Genomic DNA, 25,410 nt, shown 5'->3' with positions numbered 1-25,410 from the left:
ATATGATCATGCATGGTGTTTTATTGGTTCTACAAGATATGTTAATAAAATATTTTATTGGTTATATCATCTTATTATTAATTTATTTATTTAGGGATCCTTTTACTAAGCAGCAATAAAAAGCAGCATTAACATACCCTTACACGGGTCTTTCCTGCACAATAAGGCCATTTTTTCTGTGGCCGTAAAATGGGCAATTTTCCTATTTTCTAAATGAATGGCCATGCACCAGGGGCGTAGCCAGACTTCGGCGGGAGGGGGGTTCAGAGCCTGAGGTGAGGAGGCACATTTTAGCCCCCCCCAGCGCCACCGACCCCCCCACCATTGCTGACCCCCCCCGCCACCAACTTTGACCCCCCCATGCCATTGCCGAACCCCCCCCCCCCCGCCACCAACTTTGACCCCTCCCCCCACACTGACAACCCTCTCGACCCCCCTCCCGCCGCCAACCTGTCGTCGCCTACCTTTGCTGGTGGGGGACCCCAACCCCCGCCAGCCGAGCCTTCATTCTGTTTCTGTGAGTCTGACGTCCTGCACGTACAACATGCAGGACGTCAGACTAGAATGAAGCCTTGCGCAGGATTGGGAAGAAGAGGACCTCGGCTCGGCTGGCGGGGGGTGGGGTCCCCGCCAGCAAAGGTAGGCGACGGCGGGTTGGCGGCGGGAGGGGGGTCAAGAGGGTCATCGGCAGGGGGGTCCAGGGGCAAATCTATGGGGGCCCAGGCCCCCTGGCCCCATACTGGCTATGCCACTGCCATGCACTAATTTTGCCACTAGCACATGGCCATTAAAGAAATTAGAGCATGAGCACTTACTGATCCCTATTTTGTAGGCGGTAAGGGCTGATGCACTAATCCTGCGTTAATCAATTAGTGCACAGTAATGTAGTTGCACTAACTGATTCACACTGTCACGGCCACTCTCTGCCCCAGACACGCCTCCTCCACAGAAAAATGTTTAAAAATTTTAACATGCGATTTGCACATGCAGATTGCCAAATTACTGCTGGGCACCTCATCTTGTTGTCTTTCCTGGCCTGTAGGGTCAGGTACTTGGGTGGTAGAAAATTAGTAATTTTGCCACCCAAGTAACAAGATACTACTGACCACAAATCCTGGGTCTAGCTAGTCCTTCACAGACAAAAACCATAGACTATCTATACCCTGAACCATAGGAATAAAGTCCAGCTCATCTCATCATGCAATTCTTGTTCTGCAGACCTCTGGTGTGGTGAAGAATCAGATTTTTCCATGAAGACTCTAGCAGGATTTTCTGCGAGTCTATCCAAGCACAGGAATAAAATTCAAGGTCTTTGCTCTGTACTCAGGTTTACAGTCTTTAGGGAAGCTACAGAGCTGAGGCAACTGACCTTATCAGCTTTTATCACAAGGAGTTCAGTTCACTGGTGTCTCGCTCTTGCACTTCTCAGCACAATCTATATTCCAACCAAACTTCTTTCCTTCTGATCTTCTTTCTTCCTCTTCTGTCCAACTTTGGCATCCCTCTTACTTAGGTGATACCTATGGGCCAATCACAAACTGTGTACTTCTGTCCAGCAGAATTCACAGTCATGAAGAGAAGCCTTGTAATTAGCAAAGAAACTCTTATCAGTCACAAATCTGATGGTAGCAAACACCCTCTTGGTTCACATATACTCCTAGAGACCTTTGGCTCTGTAAAGTAGCTCCTCCACTTTCCCAGGAGATAAGGGAAGCTAATTTGCAGTAAACAACGTGTCCTTGGCAGAAGTCATGCCAAGCAGTAATTTTCCTTTGTAAAAAGCTGGTTTCTGATGGTTTCTGATGTATTCAGGCCACAGGCCGTAGAATCCATATTAGTTGGTTCAAGCTTACCAGGCCTCTGACCAGCAAAGGTGAGAAGGCAAGAAAATATGCCTAAAGGCCCTTCACTCTTCTGACCTGCATGACACATCTGTTCTGTGAATACTAAACAACAAATAAAGCACATTTCTGAAAGCAGTTTTCAACTCTTTCGGCCTTTCTACAAGCACCTTTGAGACACCAGAATTGTTCTGGCCCTAATTAATTCTTCATGTCAGTTTTCCTTATGCCTTTCCTTCTGTAGTGGTACAAGTAGATGTGTGAACTGACTGTTTACCCTCACCCTCCACCACCATTGCATGCACGCAGAGGTCAAAATTACAAATTCTGAAACCTGCATTAGCTCAGTCTCTGGATAAGTTATGTTATACAATTACATTTTCCTCTCCTCCTAGCAGCGCCGTAGCGAGGGCTAATGACACCCAGGGCGGGTCGCCGCTGCGCACCCCCCCCCCCCAGGTGCAGCACGGCACGACCTCCCCCTCTGCGGCGCACCCCCCCTCCGGAGTAAACCCCCCTCCCCCCCGGACCGCATTCTTACCTATGGGAGGGCCGATCCGCCCCGAGTGCACGTCACTCGGAGCTGCGTCGGCCCCGCTGGTTCCCTGCTCTCTCTGCCCTGGAACAGGAAGTAACCTGTTCCGAGGCAGAGGGAGCAGGGAACCAGCGGGGCCGGCACCCCCCGAGCGCGTGCACCCGGGGCGGACCACCCCTCCCGCCCCCCCTTCCTACGCCACTGCCTCCTAGTTATATTCTAAACTGGTACATGGCGCTTATAGCTGCTTTGTCTGTTTTTAATGTTACAGTTGCCATAGGATTCTGTAAACTGCCTTGATGTTTTCTGGATGAATATTTGAATGAATAAATAAATATAAATGGATCCAGTTGGATAACCATGGGTACATGTTGTTCCCATTAGTTCCAAACACTTGACTAGCTCCACTCCTGTGTAGTCCTTTCAGACCACGGGTGGGCAACCTCAAACGTTGTAATCCAGTCGGGGTTTCAGGATTTCCCCAATGAAAATGCAAGGGATCTATGGAGGCAGTGCATGCAAACAGATCGCAGATACAAAACGGAAGAATGTTCAAAAATTTATTAACGATGTCAAATACCAGACTTATTGCCCGACACAGGCCGTGTTTCGCCCAAGAAGGGCTGCGTCAGGGGCAAAAATCTCAGAGATATCATTCATCACTGCACTGGAGGAAAGGCATGTGATGATCGTCATTAATATATCCTTCCTGCTGTTTTTTCAAGAACTCATTATTCTATCAAGAACCTAGCATTTCAAGGCTCATGTGAATAACATTTATTACGACGAATGATATCTCTGAGATTTTTGCCCCTGATGCAGCCCTTCTTGGGCGAAACACAGTCTGTGTCAGGCAATAAGTTTTGTATGTGCTGTTTTGTTGTCTACGTTGGAGTTTGCAGATCGTTTGCCTTGTTGTTTTTTGCAAATAGATCACATACATATTCATTGGGGAAATCCTGAAAATCTCGAGGTCTGAGGTTGCCCACCCCTGTTTTAGACAATGGACTCACTAAGTCCCATGGACCTTTTCCAAACCTTGGCATACATGCATAATTTCACTTTTGGAACTGGTGCAAAGTCCTTGGGTAAAAAGTAGCCATTGCATTTTGCAGCAATGCAGGCAGTGTGAAACATATTCCCAATATTTGTAGGTTTGTGAAATGCAAATCCTCAATTCCTTCCTCATAACATCCATTCATTTCAGACTTACACATTTGAGATGCAAATCATCAAAGCGAAGGAAAGCTATGCTGGAAACTACAGGTGTGAAGTCACGTACAAGGATAAATTTGACACTTGTTCTTTTGATCTTGAAGTTGTTGGTAAGATTTTCCTTTCAGTTTGATATGCTGTAATAATAAATAATGCATAGCTTAATCCAGCTCCAATCAGATAGCTGTTTAAGTCTCTTGAGAAATTAAACAACCAGGTGCAACAGATAATAACCAGAAAGTGAAAGAGCACTCATTCTCCACCTGGTCTTTGGAGACCACCAAGCTCTTCTGGTTTTTATGATACCCACAAAAGAATGAGCATATCATCACACACTGTATGGAAACAAAGCATGCAAACGTATCTCATTCAATTCATTGTGGATACGGTGAAAACCAAGCAGCTCTGGTGGTTCCTACTGACTGGGGTCAGAGCCACCACTTCAATGTACATTCAAGCCAGGCATTTGTGTGGGGAAAATGGAACGCAGATTCATCTCTTATCCTTTGAATGAACGATGGGATGCACACTAAGGCAAGATAAAAAAAAGCATTGGGTATTGCAAACCTGCCATGAGCAGCTTAAACTCTGAAATACAAACATCTAGTAAAATTATCCAAAAACATAGGTAACCCACAGGAATAAAAAAATGAGGGTCAATATTCAGGAGCAGCAACCATATTAATTTAACATGCCTCGGATGGCATTTAAATTAATTTATATATTCGTCAGGCCTAAACTAAATAGATAGCGTGTTCAGATAGCAGCACACACTTGCTCTACCCTCCCTCTGCTCCTTCATTTTATGGATAGTAGGCCTTCTAGGCAGATTTCCAGCACTAAAGACGCTAATAATCCATGGAGAGCAGAGTTATGTGTTCACCAGTGGCCAGCGAAAATATTACTCCACAAGTAACAAAGCCCATTTCGTGAAAAATTAAACGGGTCCTAGGAAGGCTCTCATCTAAGCGATTTCTCCTCTCTCCCCTGCCCTCCCCTCCATATCCAGTGATTCTTCCCAGTGGTGTTCCTAGGGGGGCGGACACCGGGGGCGGACACCGGGGGCGGACACCGGGGGCGGCGCCCCGCCCCCCCCGGGTGCAGCAGACCCCCCCCCCCCCCCGATGCAGCACGGGCCCCCCGGTTACAGCACCCCCCCCGATGCAGCACGGAACCCCGCCCCGGGTGCACGCCGCTGGGGGGGGGTGCCGCAGCGCGCGCCTGCCAATGCTCAGAGTTCCCTGACTTTGTGCGTTCGCTGGAGCTCCCTCTGACCCGGAACAGGAAGTAACCTGTTCCAGGGCAGGGGGAGTTACAGCGAACGCGCAAAGTCAGCGAACTCAGAGCAGGCATGCGCCGCAGCACCCCCCAGCGGCGTGCACCCGGGTCGGACCGCCCCCCCCCCCCCCCCTTGGTACGCCACTGATTCTTCCCTCCCCTCCCATCCCCTCCTTGTCCCGCGATTCTGGCCTCCTCTCCATGTCCAGCAATTCTCCTCTGCCCTGCCCTCCCCTCCGTGTCCCGCAATTCTGGCCTTCCCTCCATGCCCAGCGATTCTCCTCTCCCTTGCCCTGCCCTCCCATCCATGGCCAGTGACTCACTCCATCCTGCCGCCCTGCCTTTAAGCCGTTCATCTTACCTGAGGTCGCAGCGACGGCAGGCTGGGCTCGTGTCACCTCCAGCCTTCCTTTGTCTTCCCTCTCAGTGTCCCACCCTCCTCTGACATCATTTCATCTTTCCACGAGGGCAGGACACTGAGAGAGAAGGGAACACGGAGGCGAGCTGACGTCAGCATGCTGTTACGAACCCAGCCATCCAGGGAAGCAGTTACCAATTATTATATAGATTTGAATATCAGTCCCAGTGCATATAAAACTAGTGCAGATAACAAAAGTCAAACTAGTTGTGACAAAAACACATCGCAAACTAGATCTGACATGGAGCATGCTTCAGCAACAGTCTGTGTCAGGGGATCATAAATAAACATAACAAAATTCACTGTTCAACAAAATAAGAGACACTAGTAACAGGTAATCTACAAAGATGTATGAAATCATTAAAAAATAATAATACACAAGCACTAGTAGAAAGCCATAAACAATAAGGGTTCAAGGTTCAATTTTATTTGCTGTATGCCTACATAAAAATAGAATCTAATTAATTCACACCATTTGTAAAATAAAGAAAAAATGGGGGGAGTGGGATGAGGGCAAAGCAAGACACAACTAGGACTAGAGATGAGAGAAGTGGACAAGGGGGAAGGATACAATAATTATGCCAGGGAAAAAGCAGGGAAGGGAAAGACATTGGGGCAGGAAAAATGCCTGATCACTGTCCCTGCAGGCAGTGGCGTAGCCACAGGTGGGCCTGGGTGGGCCGGGGCCCACCCACTTAGGGCTCAGGCCCATCCAACAGTAGCACATGGTAATGAAAATGCTGCTCTCCGCAATACTGGCACCTTCGCATGCTCAGTTTCAGCGCATGCCTGCTGCAGACTACCAAGGTGGAGACTGGAGAGAAGCATTTTCCCACCAGCTGAGATATTTTTTTGGTGTGGGGGTGGGGGAGAGAACATTTGGTGCCCACCCACTTCTTGCCTAGGCCCACCCAAAATCTGCTGTCTGGCTACGCCCCTGCCTGCAGGCCCCAAGGAGAGTGAACAATGATACTAATCCTGAACAGATGGAAAGGCAGCTGAGAAGTAGAAAGCCTTAAGAAGAATTTAGAAAAGGAGGATTATGCGGGAGACTATTCCACAGGGCAGCGGCTGAGATGCTAAAGCGGGACTGGCAAATGGCCTCTCAGTGGACCTGACGATAGGAAGGAATGACCAATGAATGTTGTTTGGAGGAGCTAAGTGTTCTTAGAAGATTACAAAGGATGAACAGGCTGGCTAAAAAAAGAGCAGGAACCTTGAGGATTGAATCTGATGGGTTAGCATTAGAACCTAATAGGGAATTCTGGAGGATATGGGGAGCCATTGTTCAGACAGAAAGAGAGGGCATAGCATGGCCAAATCTTTTCTGACTGTAGAGCAACCTGACGGCCATGCTTTGAACCAATTGAAATCTGTGGATTTGGGAGTATTCTGTATCTTCGGCAATTGGACATGGTTTCATTCATCTGACTGGAGTTTTCACGGCATTTTGTAGCCATCTATATATGAGTTTCTCTGACTCTAGGAGCTGAACCACTGTTACTCATAGGAGCCGACTGGGTGCTGTGGGTGCTTGAGCACCCCCAATATTGAGAAAATTCCTTGTTTGTGTCCAAGGAAGGGTTATTTTCACTGGGCTTAGCACCCCCAATAATTTTGAAAAGTTGGCTCCTATGCTGTTACTTCATGTGACAAGTGACCCAAACCCTTAAGGTTATGGGTGGTTTGGTATCAGTGGTTCCTCTGGCTCTATAGGGTAAAAAATTCACTTTGCTGGTAATTCTATAAATGGGCACAAAGACTTTACAGCAATACCATATGCCAATTCTATAATGGCATCTTGGCACCAAGATGCCATTATAGAATATTAATGTGTTGACATTGGCATGCCTAAAGGTAGGCATCACCAGTTGCACCAAGTCAAATGCAGTCATAACTATTGGCGTCTAAAAGTGTGCTGAAGTGCACATAACTTAAGCACATATCATGAAGGCACGCCCATGACACGCCCATACTCCATTCATGTTTACACCCCCTTGCAGTTATGCGCTAACTGGCAAATTCTATAAATGGTGCTTTAAGTTGTGCACACTAATTTGGTTGCATGGCCAAATTGCGTGCACAACTTAAATGATTAACAAGCCAATCTGCATGATAATTGGTACTCAACAACCAATTAGCGGCACTAATTGGCAATAATTAGAATTTACACGCACAACTTTCTAGGCATATTCTATAAAGTGCTGCAAGTCAATTCTATTGCGTGCAGCCATAAAGGGGCCGTGGTCATGGGTGTGAAATGGGTGGGTCATGGGCGTTTCTAAAAAGTATGTGTGCTGTTACAGAATACACCCAATCTGCACCTAAAGTTTAGTCACAAGAATGGCCACTAAGCATATTCTATAATCTATGCCTAACTGTAGGTGTAGTTTATGGAATCGCACTAAGCATGTGGGTGGGGGGAGGGGTTGCACCAATTTTTAAGGTGCCATTTATAAAATTTGGTCCTAAGTAATTTTGCCGCATATTTATAGAATAGCATTTAGCACTCACATGTATAAATGCCAATTACATTTACATGTATAAGTGCATCTATTCTATAAATTGCTGTGTATAAATGATACCTACATGTAGGAGGCCCTTATAGAATTGCCCTTTTTGATCTCCAGTAGAGAATGCAATTTTTAGTGAAATGATAGAAAAATATGGAGCTCTGATATAAATATAATAATAGGTCATTCTACGACAAGAGATCGTAGCATTTAGCAACATCTTGTCCAGTACATGAAGCCCAAGCAAATACATTTAATCCAGCATGTTCTCTTTTTTAGCGGGAGAAGCAACTACTTCAGCAATTGACATCCGATCTGCTTTCAAAAGGAGGTAAGATCAAAGTATGATCATTTAACACTGTTAACTAAGGACAGTTGGTAACGAGCAATAATTTTCATATATCTCTCTTTTTGAGTTAAACCAAGCTGCGGCAAAAGGGGACCTGCGCTGGTGTCGGTGCATGTTTTTTACGCGTGCTGAGGCCCCCTTTTACTGCAGCGGGTAAAAGGGAAGTTTCTCTTTCCTGCAGGAAATGGCCGTGCGGCAAGTAAAGCACTTGCTGTTCGGGGGGGGGGGGGGGAGCCCTTACCACCACCCATTGAGGTGGCGGTAAGGGCTCCCGTGCTAACCTGGCGCACTGCCCGATTTCCGCCGTGTACACTCCGGCGCTAGAAAAATAAATATATGACGGGGCACTAGGGGTGGGAAGTAGCAACGGGCTGCTGCAGTAGCCAGGCAGTATTTCCTGTTTAGCGAGCAGTAAGCCCACATTGGGCTTACCGCCGCTTAGTGAAAAGGGCCCTCTCTGTGTTACTAAAAGATGAATGAAATGCCTCTTGAAGGGAGAGATCTATCCAACTTCCACGGTATCCTCAATATCCTACAAGGAGGGGGTTCTTCACTTCTAAATTCTTCCTATTACCCAACTCCACTTGTATCTTAAACAGTATTTATACAGTCTTTAAGGGACATGAAGATTAGGATCTATCAGATTCTCATGTCACCACCATTTTGGCTTTAATTGTGAGCCATGCACTGTCTTATGGTGGGCATGTATTCGTCATTCGATCCACAATTTCAAACTTTTTTTTCAAAACTTTTTTTTATATATATATACTTCAATTAACTTAGCTCAATGCAATATTCAAACTTATAAAGATTGCACTTAGCTTAAAAGAAACTCTTTTCTTCTTATTTTCTATAATCTTATTCATAACGAACATTCATCTCAGAGACATATCATCCATGAAGGGAGAGAGCCATGGTCATCATTAAAGGAAACACCTGGAGGCCAGATTTAGAGCCCAGGGTATAGATTTCTGGAAAAAAACCTTGGTGCATGGCTCCCGGGCTCACGACACCTGATGCAATGATCAGTGTAAGAAGAGTGAGACTTGGGTCTATTAAATTAGGCAGTTACAAAAGAAGGCTTTTGGCATCAGAATCCCATCACTTGTTCTAACTGAACTGGAAAGGAGAAAGGAGGGACTGCAGAACGATCCAGTTTAATTTAGTTTCAGAAGAGTTAACAAACTGCATTATTCTTACAGTACCTTTGACTGTAGGAGTACAAACTCCAACAGAGAGTTTTTCATTAAGAATGAATTTTATTTCTAATGTCGTTAGCATGGGAAAGGCGATGGGTCTGTGCGCTGAAGTATCACAGACATTTAAAAGAGGCATGTATTTCTAGAAGTTTCATTTCTGAAGATGGACAGTCAGAGTTGGAACTTGCTTAGAAAGATGCATAACCTTAGCTTTGGCACTGTTCTCTATGTGCATATGTCAATTGTGTTTCCTAAGTGTTTGACAACTTGTGTTGATTCTCTTTTTTCTAATGACAGTGGTGAAGGACAAGATGCAGGAGAGCTCGACTTTAGTGGTCTCCTTAAACGCAGGTGAGAAACAAGTCATGAAATAAGCAGATGTGTGGACAACTTCAGAAAATGAGGTTTAGAAATGAGGATTTTGTGAGCATTCTTTGTTTTTTATGTTTTTACTAGTAAAAGAAGCCCGTTTCTGTTTGAAATGAAACAGGCTCTAGCAAGATATTCACCTTCTCCCAGCTGGGCTCCACACTCCCATAGGAAATGAATGAGAGTTGAAGCAAGGCTATCTAGAATGTCACAACCTTTACTGGTTTCGCTTTAAGTAACCCTCGAAATCCTCTAAATTGTCTAAACTGTTTCTATTCCCAATATTAGGGAAATAAAAGTAGAGGAAGCTCCTGAGATAGATGTTTGGGAACTGCTAAAGAATGCCAAACCCAGTGATTATGAGAAGATTGCTTTCCAATATGGCATTACTGACCTGAGGGGCATGTTAAAACGGTTGAAGAAGATGAAGCGACAAGAAAAGAAGAGCGAAGGTAGGAACCTGCTGCATGTTTCTAATATACAATACTGTAGCTATTATTATGGAAAGACACGCAGGGATTGGTATTTTGATTTGTTGATAGTTGTAGAAGGAGGTGTTTTGTATTGTTTCGGGATTTGTTTTTTTATCAAGCTTTTTGTTTTAGGCTCAGTTTAGGCAGAAGAGAAGCCTATTAGGTCATACTATCCATAGGTGTAGTGTGATCCGTATGTCTGTCTCTGATTACTTGGAAATATTTAGGGGTGCGTTTTGCTCACAGCCGATGGTGTTATTCCCAGATGTTCAAAGCTGGGACCTGTGTGAACTTCGGCTTTGAATATCTGGGGTATTTTAAGCCGGCCTACACATAGCCGCTTAAGTCGATATTTATCACTTAAGCGTCCATGGGTTTCCGCATAAAAATAGGACAGACTTTTATGCAGTCCCATTTATGCAGTAAACCTGGCCACTTAAGGGATGAATATTGGCACTTAAGTAGCCAAGCGTTGACTGCACCCCCGGAACGCCCCCAACATTTGTGTTCGGCGCTAACTGCAATATTCAGCAGCACTTAGCCAGTTAAATGCCGCTGAATATTAGCAGCTAGCCCCGACCAAGCAATTTAACCAGTCAGTGGCCAACTAAAGAATATCGGGCCCTTAATATTTATTTAACACATATATTATTTTATTTATTTTTATTACGCCAGTATTTTCGCACTAATATGCCTGTGTCAAGGGAACCTTTGAACATCAAAAAATATTACGGGGCCAATATTCAGACAGCAGGAGTTAGCCCAGCATTTCTAGTGACCAGCATTGAACATCTGGCTTATTTTTAGCCGGTTTGAACTTAACTGGCTAAGCTGATATTTAGCCGGTTATGTCAAACCAGCCAAAGATATCCCATCCCGCTTAAATAACTTCCTGGCACCTAACCTGGAATATTCAGAGGCAGTTAACTGGACAGTGCCTCTGAATATCCCCTGAGATCACCCAAACAAAAAGTGGTTGGTCAGGGGCAGCACTGGGGGTGGCACTAGGGAGCAGCCCCAGGCCGGCAATATCCAGTGCCAGCAGCCGCATAGCTAAGCGGATTCATTTAGGGCAGCTCTAGCTATGCAGGTTCCGGCTCTGAATATCGGGCCACCACCCGCATAATTTTCTAAGTATAAAAAAATAAAAGACCCTGAGCCCCCTCCCATTCCAATGTCCCCCTTTCCATCCTTCCCTCCTCCTGTGCATTAAGACCCTCCCCACCACAAGACCCTTCAACCCCGCTTCCTCCCAATTGTGAAGGTAAGAGCCCCCCATGCTTATCCCTGGTGGTCCAGCGGGGTCGTTGGGGGCAGGAGCGCAGCTTCCTCGATCCTGCCCCTTGCGGCTCCTTGGGAAAATGTCTGCCACAACCATATTTGGTGATTGGTTTGGTCACTTTACATTCTTTACATGCAGCATAGTCCACATGATACACATCCCTTTTTGACTCTAGTTGTGTCTGCCTATGTGTCAGAAGGTACAAGTCAAACTTTCTTGAATATGGGGGAGTATGATAGTTAGTTCTACGTTTAATCTAAGCAGTTCAGTTTTGATTCATTCTGCTTCTTTTAATCTTTCCTGTTTTTCTTTTCTCAAAGCTTTTACAAAGAAACTGGACCCTGCATATCAAGTTGACAAGGGAGGTCGAATAAGGTTATCTGTTGAGTTGGCAGACCCAACAATAGAGCTGAAGTGGTATAAGAATGGCCAGGAGATCCGTCCTAGTGGGAAGTAAGCAATGTTATTATAATGTGCTTAAAACAATTTTCAACCCTTTATTCTCCCATAATTGTAATTCTAGTTATTCTGGACAGTTGTAAGAATTTTACAATTTTACTTGAGGTGAGTTTGCATTTGTAACAATTTTTCAATGAATATTATAAATTTGTGTGCTCCAAAACTCCTGATAGGATGTCACGGCTGCAGCTGTGCCCCGCACCCCGGCTTACCTTTCACTGGCGGTGAGCGTCAGGGGCTGGATCCACTGCTCATTCCAGGGCTCCGGGCTGCTCTTCTGCACAATGGGCTACTTGCCCCACTGTTCCTCCCAGTGCCAGCTAATGACAGTTTCCCTATGTGTGCACGTGCACTGTGGGCCTGGTCTTAAAGGGCCAGTGGCATGAAGATCATGTGTGCCCAATGATGACATCACAAGTTGGAGACCATATAAGGAACCTTGAGACTCTTCTGCTCTGCCTTTGCAACAGGTCTCCTAGCTATTGCTTGGTGTGAGTTGCTACACCTGCCCTGGTTCCAGTCTGTGTCTCCAGTCTGCCTGTCCTTGCTCCAACCCTTCTCTCGAAGCTACCTGCCCTTGCTCCAGCCCATCTCTCCAGCCTGCCTGCCCCTGATCCAGTCCACTTCTGCAGCCAGCCTTGTTCCTGCTCCCTTCCTCAGATTGACTTCTCGGCTCAGATCCTGACTTGTCTCCTCTATTCCTCTGGACCGCCGCCTGCCCTGATTCCTGCTTGCCTGACCATGCCTTGATCGCAGCCTGTCCTGACCTCCGGGATCGTTTGGACTTCCTGAGTCTCTTTAGTACCATTGTTGGTGTCAGCACCAGCTTGCTCTGTTACAGTACTCCCTACTCTCCTGGTGTACCTCTAGACTTGGCCAGCCTAGATCCTAGCCTGGGCATGACTCTCCTGCATTTGTAAAGTGGTTTAAAAGTGTCTGTATCTTACTAGTGAAGCAGGTAGCTCTACAGAAGCACATAGTAATAAAGTCAGAAAACAAGAGGTCTAGCAGGAAGTAACTAGAGGTGGATGAAAGGAGAACCACCCTTGACACAAAGCCCTTTGGGAGAATAAAAATGGCTGAAATACTACAGTATATGGGTTGCAGCAGATAAAAAGCCTGGAAGAGCACCAAGGAGGACAGGGCAAACAATGAAAAAGGATGGGGATCAAAGGGATAGGATAGATAGAAAGAGGAGCACTCAAGGATGAGGGTACAAATACACCTGTCTACCCTGAGTGCTACCTCACCTATTTACAGCTCTGCTCCCCAGTAGGAGCAGTCTAGGGTTGTGGTATAAAGAATCACAGAGAGAGCTTTTTATGTGTAGACACAGAAAGAATTGTTGAATTAGCACAGGATTAAAACCTGTAAGACCAGTCCTCAAGACTTCATCTAGTAGGCAGAGTTGAAGCTTTATTCAAGCTCATGTTAATTAGACAATCTCTTTTTATGTAAAAAATAATATTCAGAGAGAGAAGTTGTTTCTAGTCTCTTTATAATGATGGGAACTAGGGCTGAAGGTCAGAGTTCTTGGTTTTGCTGAGAGGAAATAGCCATGAGATGTTCCATGCAGCAGTCAAGGAAAAATCCTTTTGGAGAGGAAACTTATCCCAGGCTTTTTGCTCAGGAGAAGATTAAGATCTGTGGAGTATGCGTCAACAAAGTAAAGAGGTTCTGAAGCAAGGAATATAGAAGCAGGACTTTCTCTTAAAATGAATTTGTCAGAAGAAATCTCAGAGAAGAACTTACTTGAATGAGGAGAATCTCACTCTAGTGCAAGGAACATGCCCTGTGGAATCAACAGGAGGAGAATTCATCAGCTGAACTCAAGTTCCCAAAATGCTAAGTAGTCCTTAGGAGGTTTAGAGTCCGAGGACTCCCTTGTTTTGCTGGATGAACTGTGAATCTGACTTTGCATTTTTGTCCTGCAATGACTTTGATAGAACATGCACTTTTTCTCAATTGGTTACACTACACCAACCAGTTTTGGAGCAATACCAACTGGAATGATTGCTGAATCCCACAAGATGTCCTAAGCACCAAGGTCCTTGAAGAAATCTTCCCGTCTGCTAGAAGAACCCTGAGAAGCCCTATGGGGTGCATGATGGCCCCACAATTTCCTATCTTGCTAAAATATGGAAAAAAATTATATATGTATTATACATATATAAGCAAAGAGGTAGGAATCCACACCAGAAAAGAGGTTTCATTGAGACAATAGGATATGTAAAGGACTTTATGATCTTATAGCTGCAAAATACTCAACTTAGCCATGTTTCAAAAATTCTTCAACAAAGGTGTAACAAATCTGAGTTCATGTATAGAACCAAAGTATCAATGTTTGAATAGGCAGGCTAAATCAGTTTCAATTGGATGTTATAGCTGATCTCAAAGTACCTGCATAAATATGCAGCCTGTCGATAAAAGCATATGCTCTCAAATGAGACTCTTCCACACTATAGAAAACAGCTAACCGTGCATCAAGGAGCATACATTCTCAAAAGAGACTCTACAAAACAGGAGAAAAGGAACACCTCCGCAATAGTATCCAGAACCATCACGAGCGCAAAAAGGAGAAAGGAGTAGAGAGTCACTAAACCAGACTTGTTGATGAAGAACAAAATTTATTGAAAAAAGACCGGACTTGGCCAAGTTTCAGCTAAAGTCTGCATCGGGGTCATCAAAATCTCAAGGATTCTTAGAACGTGATGGTCTTACAATGATAATAAGGAACTCCTTTCTAATCCACTGTAGCAGCCGCCACAAATATCAGTATCTTTACAATACTAAACCATGGTTTAGTTTGCCTGTTTAATGCTGATACCTAGGTTCTATATGTAAATTCAGATTTGTTATGCCCCTGACAAAAGAATTTTCAAAGCATGGGCAAGTTGGACATTTTGCATCTATAAGATAATAACGTCCTTTACATATCATGTTGTCTACACTGAATCTTCTTTTTTGGTGATGTTATTAGGGCTGAACCTATTCATATTTGGTATTTTTCATTATTCGTATTCGGCCGAATAGTAAAATATGCTACAGTATTTGGTACCTCTCTAGTTGTTATACATTGACCAGGTCAATATTCAACAAGCTCAAAAGTGCACTTCAATAGTGTAACAAAATGGCACCTTTTCCTTTCTCTGCAAATGTTAATCTTTCTAGGACGTAATTGGTTTGTGCTCGTTTACACAGGTTCATCTTTGAACACAAAGGAAACGAGAGAATTTTGTTCATAAACAATTGTTCGATGGCTGATGATGCTGCATATGAAGTGAGAGCCGGCAATGAAAAATGTTCCACAGAACTGTTTGTGAGAGGTATGTTAAAACCTTTGTTTTCTGAAGATTAATTTCCTATTTATATCCCAGGATGCCTAAAGTAGGTTAACCCTACCCCACCCCCCCCCCCACCCCCGCTTTTACAAAGCCACACTAATGGTTGCCATACAGTAATGCTTGGCTTTGTAAAAGGGGGGGGGGTAAGCGAGCAGGAAGGCACCTATGTATCTTTATAAAATAGTAGTTCGAATTTTGCAGTAATTGTACTGACGTTGATGGTGCAGACATTACGACTGTTTGAAAGTTGGTATAAATGTTAGCGCCTAGAGTACAAAGAAGTCAAACACACAAGCAGGTAGAGACCTCTACGTAAAGTCCCAATATACAAAGCAGTAGTAGAGGATGCCACAAATCAAAACCAGCCAAAGGGATGAAGTCAAATTCCTTTATTCAAAGTCCTGCGCTGCTATATCCATCCGATACTGAGGTTTGCGCATGTAGCTTAGTATGCAAATGCAAATAGCGTGGAGCGTGGAGCATGGACATGTCATGAGTGTTCCATCTAGTGATGCGCACAACTTGTATAATCCTATGTGTTGCGCATATGACAAGGCACACTTAAGTGTGGCAACTTACATCTATCATTATTGACATGGTATAAGCAGTCATGCATAGCTGTCAACACATCAAATCCCTTTACATTAGTATTCTGCATGCCCTAATGCCATTATAGAATTGGCTCTACATGTACCCCTTTGTGGTGCCTGTATTTTCATGTGACGTTATAGAATTGCCACCATAATGCTGCTGAAAATCATTACAAACAGTGGCATTCCTAGGTCGTCTGCCACCCGGGGTGGATTGCCACTGCGCAACCCCCCCAGGCACAGCACCGCTAGCTCATCACCCCCCGTGCACATCACCTCCCCCTGGCGCATCATGTCCTCCCTGGCGCATCACCTCCTCCCCTGTGCATCACCTCCCCCCCCCCCCCCCAGATGCATTACTCTTACCTTTTACCTCCTGCGAGTGCTGGGAGCTCCGCCGGTTCCCTGCCCTGGAAAACAAAGTAACATCAGAGGGAGCAGGGAATCAGTGGAGCCGACAGCCACATGGCTGCTCTGCACCCCCCTGCAGCGTGCATCTGGGGTGGACTGCCCCTACCACCCTACCCTTAGTACGCCCCTGCAGCGTTAACCAGATAGCACTGGGGCAGTCTGGAGGCAGAGTATGGGCAGAGCTGGAAAATATCCAGATGGCAGCATTAATCAGCACCAGTATCCAGGTAACTACCCAGGTAGACTAGGACAGCAAAAAAGCTCTTTGGTAGCTATCCAGATACTGGCCCTGAACATCACCCCTACATTCTATATATGGTGCCAAAAAAAAGTGCTCTTCTGTAAGCCGTGCTTAAAGTTAAGCACGGTTTATAGAATTTGTATTTATTTATTGATTTAGAAACTTAGATTCCCTTTAATCCATAGTATTTGCCAGATTACATAGTTTCATACATTCAGTGGCGTAGGAAGGGGGAGCAGTGGGGCGGTCCGCCCCGGGTGCACGCGCTGGGGGGTGTCGGCTCGCTGGTTCCCTGCTCTTTCTGTGACGGAACAGGTTACTTCCTGTTCCGGGGCAGGGAAGCAGCAGAGCCGATGCAGCTCCCAGTGACGTGCACTGGGTGCGGATTGGCCCTCCCGCCTGTCCCCCGCTGAAAGGTAGGGTGCGTTTCGGTGGGGGGGGGCGCTCTGGGGGGGTGCCGTGCCCTGCTCCCGGGGGGGGGTGCGCAGCGGCGACCCGCCCCGGGTGTCAGGCACCCTCGCTACGGCACTGCATACATTATATAAAAACAAAACAAAATAATATAATACAAATAAATAATATAATATAATAATTATTTTACAATAATATAATATAATACAAAACCAAAACCAAACTTTACAAAGTGACATCACACAATAGCTGATAGGACCAATAAAACCCTAGAGACAAATGCTAAGTGATTATTTATTTAAAATAGCACTTATACCTGGGAATCACTCCTAACTTTAGGCGCAGCATTTGCACCAACTAAAATATGGTACAAACGTACACACCTACGTTAGGCGAGTATCACTGTTATTCTATAGCAATGTGCTTAAATGTTAAGAATGTCCCCATTATGCCCATGACCCTCCCATTTCCAAGCCCCCTTTTTTAAGATCGTGTGTAAATTTTAGATGCAGATCTCGTGCCTTAATTTACACATCTAAATGCCAATTAAATCTAATTAGTGCCAATAATTGCTTGTTAGAAAGCCAATTATTGGAGCTAATTATTAGTTTATTATTCAATTAAATTGCACACACAAAGTGGGCAGGTACTCAAATTTGCGCATGCAACTTTCGGCAATTTTTATAGAATTAGGGGGTAAAGGGATAATGGCAGCAATTAATGGAATCCCCGGATTTTCAGCAGCAAGGCATGGATAGTGGCCAGCGCTAAATATCTGGTATATGTTTAAACACCGCAGCCGTGAGAAATACCCACTAACCAGGCTCCAATCAATTTCCGAAATAGGTATCTAGATAAACTAGTCCAAATATCCATCTCCATTTAGGTAGAAAATGTATACAGAATATATATCAAAGTAAACAAACTAAAAAAGAGAACCACTATGAAAGTGAACACACCGAAAAATGTAAATAGTGGATAAAACACCTTACAAATATACTCCAGAATGTGAAACATATGATCTATATCCAACAAAACAGAAGAAACTAATCCTCGCAAAACAAATCAAACAATTGAACAACAACAGCGAAGATGACACAGAAAAAAAAGGTAAGAAAAAAAGAAAGAAAAAAAGACGAAAAAAACAAAAAATGTGAAAAAACAAGACGACACTTCAAAATAAAAAAAAATGTTTAAATCGTGGAATTTTATTGAAAGGTGATATGACTCGACACAGCTGTGTTTCGGCCCAACTGGCCTGTGTCAGGAGTCTATTTTAAACAAATAAAATTAACACAATGTCAATATAGTAAAAATTATGGTGAAAATAATAAACTCAACCATAAAACCCAAAATATAAACATATGATCTACATATACAGTTCATAGCGATTGTTGAAGATCCTTTTACTTGATGTTGTTATATATTTTTTTTAACTTTTCTTTGATTATCTAAAAAGGAGAAAAAAAGACCTCAGTTGGCTGTGACTGTCTTATCTGATTGAAACAGCAGGTGTACCTGCAGTCAGATGGACATTTTGTAGTATATAGACAGCTCACAGTTCTCTATGATTGGTCTTAAAAAACCTCCAAAGATATTTTTCACTCAAAATATCCAAAATGTAAATGTGCAAACTTCTTGGATCTTCTAAACAGAAAAGCATATATCTTGTGTATATAAGAAATCATTTAACTTAGATCATAGCAGGAGCGGTCCCAATGGGGACCCGTTGCACCAAATAGGCTTCCTCGGGGGAATAAGCTCACTGCCAACTTTTCATGCTTTAATATCAGCCTGCATAGGCGCCCGATATAAGAGGCTTGGAGAGGCTAGGCCTCCCCTGAGTGGTTTAAATTGTTGATTTATCTCCATCCTCACAGCAAGAGCTGCAGTGAAAGCCCTCTAGCCTTGTGTAACCAGTTGTAGAAATTGGTTTATGGTTTAATTTGTTTACCTTACTGCTGGGAGAGCAGGGGGGGTTGGCTGGAGGTGTCCTGGGTTGCCAGGGAGATATTTAACGAGGATGACTTCCTGACCTGCACTGAGGACAGATAGCAGCAGAATCGGATACTGGGCCAGCATGATCAGAAAAAGTCACCAGACAACAAAGGTGGAAAAGATCATTTTATTTTCATTATAGTGTTTGGAATATGTCCACTTTGAGAATCAGGTGCTCAACATTAAAAGTTTATATTTATTTACTTATTTATGGCATTTTATCCGACATTAAACATGAATTAGGGTGTTTTGTGGCTCTACATGAAAATTGTGATGATATGATCCCTTGTTTCATATTGTTGACGGTCTGCATTTTCCGTATGGGTGGTATATTAGTGTATTAGGTTCTGCCCAGTGTAATATTTATGGTACAGTAAGGTTCTGAGTGTGTTTTTGCACAAAGTTGTGCATAGTGTTTTGCAGTTGAGCGATTGTGGTTAGAATATGGTTTGAGCAACCACTTTATTCTTTGACATATGATACATGTCTAATATCTAAATTTAATAAAAGGTTTTAATTGTGACTTTTTTATTTATTTATTTTTTCTGTGTGTTATCAGACAATTATGGATTTAAGCTCCACCCCTGGCCCCACACCTAACCCCGCCCCCTTTAGCCTCCCCAAACAGTTGGGCCACCGACCGCCTATGTCAGCCTCATTGCTCTAAGCTTTATTAAGCTACGTCTTTAAAGCTGAACTTTTTTTTTTTTAAATTATAACTAAAATGAGCAGTATTTAAATTAAAGATCGATGACAAGTGAGCATGTAAAGCTTAGAGCAATGGACGTTTGAGAGTTCAGAGAGGTGCTGCTGAGGTCTATAAGCTAAGAATTGCTATATCTTCTATATATATTTTCATCCTAAACAGTGCTGAATATTTGGAATAAATACTGTAGCCAGCATTTAAAAGATTCTATGTAGTATGATATCACAGGCATACAATAATCTCTTTACATATCATCCCCTTCGAGTATTCTTGTCATGACATTATTTTTGCACTCAGGCTTCCAAAAATAAAGAAAGTCTTTTGCACTGGATGGGGTGGAGTGGTGTAAGGCAGGCTGGGACTTGCAGGCCATACCAAAGAAATGTATTCACATGCAGAGTTTTTGCATACTTCTGATTTTCACAGAATAGAGGCTTTTGTAGGTAAATATGGACCATATTTTCTTTCTGTCATGAGATAAAGTTGATTGTTGTGGGGTTGATTTATCATACACAATGAAAAACGGTCAGTGTGCAGGTTTTTAGTTTATGTTTTTGACTGAAACTACTGAAATCTTTTTACCACAGATCCTCCAGTGGTGATAACAAAAGAGCTGGAAAACACGAACGCATACTGTGGTGATAGGGTGGAACTGGAGTGTGAAGTTTCTGAGCCAGACGCTGCTGTGAAATGGTAATTAGCTTCCATCACTGGTGTCCAGCTTTTCACTGGAATGAGAATTTTATTTTGTTCATTGCATCTGTGTCCTCTGTAGTACTTCTTGCCCTGCTCATTACAAGACTGGACTATTGCAATATCATTTATCGAAGTTGTACTCAAGCCTCCATTAAAGAACTACAGCCGCTTCAGAATACAGCCATCTGGTTATTATGTCATGCTCTGTTTTGATCATGTATCACCACTATTACAAAAATATCATTGGCTTCCAATTTCTCAATGTATTCTGTTCAAATTCCATTGCTTCTCGTCTCTCACTATTTCATACTCACCTGTTCGCCTTCTCCGTTCAACAAATGACCATCGTTTAGTTTTACCTGGTCCTAAACTTGCTCACTTAGATTCTACCCACCACGCTGCTTTTTTTTTTTATTGCCAACCCCTTTCATTGGAATTCCCTCCCGCTAGACATCCGTGCAGAATCTTCATTTAAGAATTTTAAATCAAAATTGAATACTTTGTTGTTCACTAACGCCTTCTCCCTAAACTGAATTTATTGCAATCCATAGCTACTGTCCCTCTTTCTTCGCTCCTGTCTCATAGTAACATAGTAGAGGACGGCAGAAAAAGACCTGCATGGTCCATCCAGTCTGCCCAAGACAAACTCATATGTGTATACCTTACCTTGAATTTGTACCTGTCCTTTTCAGGGCACAGACCATATAAGTCTGCCCAGCAGTATTTCCCGCCTCCCAACCACCAGTCCCGCCTCCCATCACCGGCTCTGGTACAGACCGTACAAGTCTGCCCTCCCCTATCCTCTCCTCCCAATCACCACCCCCTCTTCCCCCCACCTGCTCCGCCACCCAATTTCAGCTAAGCTTCTGAGGATCCATTCCTTCTGCACAGGATTCCTCTATGCATATCCCACGCATGTTTGAACTCCGTTACCGTTTTCATCTCCACCACCTCCCGCGGGAGGGCATTCCAAGCGTCCACCACCCTCTCCGTGAAAAAATACTTCCTCACATCTTTCCTGAGTCTGCCCCCCTTCAATCTCATTTCATGTCCTCTCGTTCTACCGTCTTCCCATCTCTGGAAAAGATTTGTTTGCGGATTAATACCTTTCAAATATTTGAACGTCTGTATCATATCACCCCTGTTCCTCCTTTCCTCCAGGGTGTACATGTTCAGGTCAGCAAGCCTCTCTTCATACGTCTTGGAATGTAAATCCCATACCATCCTCGTAGCTTTTCTTTGCACCGCTTCCATTTTTTTAACATCCTTCGCAAGGTACGGCCTCCAAAACTGAACACAATACTCCAGGTGGGGCCTCACCAACGTCTTATACAGGGGCATTAAAACCTCCTTTCTTCTGCTGGTCACTCCTCTCTCTATACAGCCTAGCAATCTTCTAGCTACGGCCACCGCCTTGTCGCACTGTTTCGTTGCCTTCAGGTCCTCAGATACTATCACCCCAAGATCCCTCTCCCTGTCCGTGCCTATCAGACTCTCCCCGCCTAACACATACGTCTCCCTTGGATTTCTACTCCCTAAGTGCATCACTTTGCATTTCTTCACATTGAATTTTAATTGCCAAACGTTAGACCATTCTTCTAGCTTCTTCAGATCTTTTTTCATGTTTTCCACTCCCTCCGGGGTGTCCACTCTGTTGCAAATCTTGGTGTCATCCGCAAAAAGGCAAACTTTACCTTGTAACCCTTCGGCAATGTCACTCACAAATATATTGAACAGAATCGGCCCCAGCACCGATCCCTGAGGCACTCCACTACTCGCCTTTCCCTCCTCCGAGCGAACTCCATTCACCACCACCCTCTGGCGTCTGTCCGTCAACCAGTTCCTAATCCAGTTCACCACTTCGGGTCCTATCTTCAGGCCATCTAGTTTATTCAAGAGCCTCCTGTGGGGAACCGTGTCAAAAGCCTTGCTGAAATCTAAGTAGATGACGTCCATAGCACCTCCTTGATTTAATTCTCCTGTCACCCAGTCAAAGAAATCAATGAGATTCGTTTGGCACGATTTCCCTTTGGTGAAACCATGTTGTCTCAGATCTTGCAACTTATTGGCTTCCAGGAAATTCACTATCCTTTACTTCAGCATCGCTTCCATTACTTTTCCAATAACCGAAGTGAGGCTTACCGGCCTGTAGTTTCCAGCTTCTTCCCTATCACCACTTTTGTGAAGAGGGACCACCTCCGCCGTTCTCCAATCCCTCGGAACCTCTCCCGTCTCCAAGGATTTATTAAACAAGTCTTTAAGAGGACCCGCCAGAACCTCTCTGAGCTCCCTCAGTATTCTGGGGTGGATCCCGTCCGGCCCCATGGCTTTGTTCACCTTTAGCTTTCCAAGTTGTTGATACACACTCTCTTCCGTGAACGGCGCTTTATCCACCTCATTCTCAGGTGTACTTTTGCCAGTCCCTCTCGGTCCTTCCCCAGGGTTTTCTTCAGTGAAAACAGAACAAAAGTATCTATTTAGCAAATTGGCTTTTTCTTCATCATTTTCTACATAGCGTTTTGTTTGCTTCTCTTCCCCTGTCCTCTGTTGTCCCTCTTCTCTTTTACTAATTGTCCTGTCTCCCCTCATTCCCTTTCTTGTTCTTTCTGTCTGAGTGATTTACTGATTTCCTGTCAAATTTTGTAGCTTCTATCCTTTTTCTAAAATTGTTTTAATTCATTGTAAACCACCAAATACTGCTAATCAGTCATGACGGTATAGCAAATCCTAATAAACTATAACTGTAAAGGAAACCACTGCAGTCTTCTTCCCAACCTCCCAAACTGCTCATTATATATCATAGAGAAAATAAGTGATTTGCACAGACATTTTTTCCATCTTGATTCTTGATTCATTTATTTCAAATTTAAAAAAAAAAACCCAACAACAAATGAAATTTAAAAAAGAAAGACCATTTTACTCTAATGATCCCACTTCTTCATGGGGCAGGTTCAATCCTTGATCATTTCTGTCCTGCCAGTGCAGCAATTAATTGTGCAGTGCTAGTGCTACCTTGCATACCAGCCATCAGCCAAAGCTCTGATTCATTCAGAGGAAACCAGACAATGGGCTGTTCTGTCTACAAGATTCTCCAATCAATTTTACTTTCAGGAGCACCCAGGAGGCTTCTGCCAGGCTACACCATTACTCTCCCTTCAGTTCACTTCCTGCTTCTTAAATTACTGGATGGAATGTTCTCCACAGGATGCTCCTAGGGTATTTCCTGTACGGGAATTATGGGCTCTGGGCTCACTGCACTCACAGACTTTTTTTTTTTATGTAGCTCTTGGGGAGGATTTGTGATGATTGAGAGGAGGAGAAGATCCTTTCAAGCTGTGTACATCTCTTAATATGTGAGATTTAACATATGTGCCCACGGATCCCACTTCCTCATGCACCTCACCAGAAGAAGCAGCTTGTGCAACCAGACCGCAGTAGAGTCCCCCTTCAGTATTCTCCTTGCTTCGCTCACATGGCTGGACCAGCCTATGACCCCCCCCCCCCCCCCAACTAAGTTCCTAATGACATGTCTGGATTTGTGATGATTGAGAGGAGGAGGAGATCCTTTCAAGCTGTGTGCATCTCTTAATGTGTGAGATTTAACATATGTGTCCACGGATCCCACTTCCTCATGCACCTCACCAGAAGAAGCAGCTTGTGCAACCAGACCGCAGTAGAGTCCCCTTCAGTACTCTCCTTGCTTCGCTCACATTGCTGGGCCAGCCTAACTAAGTTCCTAATGACATGACTGAGATGTACAGTCAGTGGCTGCATTGCATCAGGACAGCATGACAAATGAAGAAGCCTAGTGCTACTTCTGGATCCACTGCTCTACCATAGGATGGAAGCAGCTCCACCCTAGGAACAACTCATCCCCGGAAAAAGCATGGAAGTAACTGGTGCCTATCTAAATTCCAAGGCTCTCTTGACGGAGTATCTGTTATCTCTGTACCTCCAGTGACCAGTAAATAACTAGGAAAATGGCTACCACCATCATCAACCCCTTTCCTCATGCTCCAAGACATCACTGGTGTCACAATGAAGCTGGAGGTAGTGCCAGGCAAGATGCAGGAAATAATCAAGTGTTTTCAAAGTCACAGCAGAGAACATTGGCTATTCATTCTACATAGGTTTAACAGGTTGTTCTTGCCTTCATTTTTATTTGCCCCCTAGTAACCTTTATTGAAGTTTTTTTCCCACCAGGCTGGCAAAGAGAGGAAGAGAGAGAAATGGCCTTTTGGGTGTGACCCCATGTTACTATTCAGATGCATGCATGGGCAGTGTGTTTTTCCTAGCAAGGGTGGTACTCAAATGCCACACCTTCAGGAGTGGGGTGATCATTGAGGGGCCCACCCCATAATTGCCAGGCCCCCTGCAACCAGTCACAGAATCTATGACAAGACAGAATTGGTGTATAGAGCCTGAGCTCAATCATTAAAACTTGGGATCCAGGGGTCAATTTTAGCAGACAATGGAAAAGGTGCCAGTACTCGGTACCCCCAAGTACCCCCTCAAAAAAAGCCCTGTGCTTGGGGAGCATGAGCCTGTGGAATTAATATCATTAAATATTTACTATGACAGACTATTTATCTTTAAATACATATGGTGACCTTACGTGATCAGTTCAAGAAGATGTGTTGTAATCATGCTGATCTTTAGCTTCTTTCTCACCTGGAAAGAAACATTTGTTAAACTTTATCCTAATTTTATATAGGTTTAGGAATGGCGAGGAGCTCCTTAATGAACCCAGGTCACGATACCGCCTGAAGGTAGACGGGAAAAAGCACATTCTGATTATAGATGAAGCTAACAAGGGCGATACAGCAACTTACTCGGTCATGACAACTGGTGGGCAGTCAGCATCTCAGCTTAAGGTGGATTGTAAGTGCAATGTTCTCCTGCACTTTCGGGGGGAAAAATCTTTGTAAAGTACTTTATTTTCACTGAATGGATGTGGGACTGAAACCTAGCATCTGTAGAAGGCTAAAATTTTGGCACTCTGGATCGTGGGAATAGAGATAGTTTAAAGTTTTTATTTTTTTAAGCTGATGGGCAGGGAAACGCTTCTTCTATACAAACCTT

The 25,410-nt window shown here is 44.1% G+C and overlaps 1 protein-coding gene across 4 annotated transcripts in view; it reads left to right on the top strand.

Annotated features, from left to right (window-relative positions):
* MYBPC1 (myosin binding protein C, slow type) overlaps positions 1-25,410 on the top strand; it is a 163,153-nt gene that overhangs the window by 56,773 nt on the left and 80,970 nt on the right. For all 4 annotated transcript variants that reach the window (XM_030215276.1, XM_030215275.1, XM_030215274.1 and 1 more), the window contains exons 8-15: positions 3,584-3,701; positions 8,080-8,131; positions 9,646-9,699; positions 10,006-10,169; positions 11,793-11,925; positions 15,133-15,257; positions 20,220-20,325; positions 25,043-25,209. In XM_030215276.1, coding sequence (XP_030071136.1) covers positions 3,584-3,701; positions 8,080-8,131; positions 9,646-9,699; positions 10,006-10,169; positions 11,793-11,925; positions 15,133-15,257; positions 20,220-20,325; positions 25,043-25,209 — 919 coding nt within the window. The remainder of the gene's footprint in view (positions 1-3,583; positions 3,702-8,079; positions 8,132-9,645; positions 9,700-10,005; positions 10,170-11,792; positions 11,926-15,132; positions 15,258-20,219; positions 20,326-25,042; positions 25,210-25,410) is intronic.

This window comes from Microcaecilia unicolor, chromosome 9, assembly GCF_901765095.1.
Source record: "Microcaecilia unicolor chromosome 9, aMicUni1.1, whole genome shotgun sequence".
Taxonomy (NCBI): Eukaryota; Metazoa; Chordata; class Amphibia; order Gymnophiona; family Siphonopidae; genus Microcaecilia; species Microcaecilia unicolor.
Note: the sequence above shows the minus strand (reverse complement) of the source record. Positions and strands in the feature narration are given on the sequence as shown.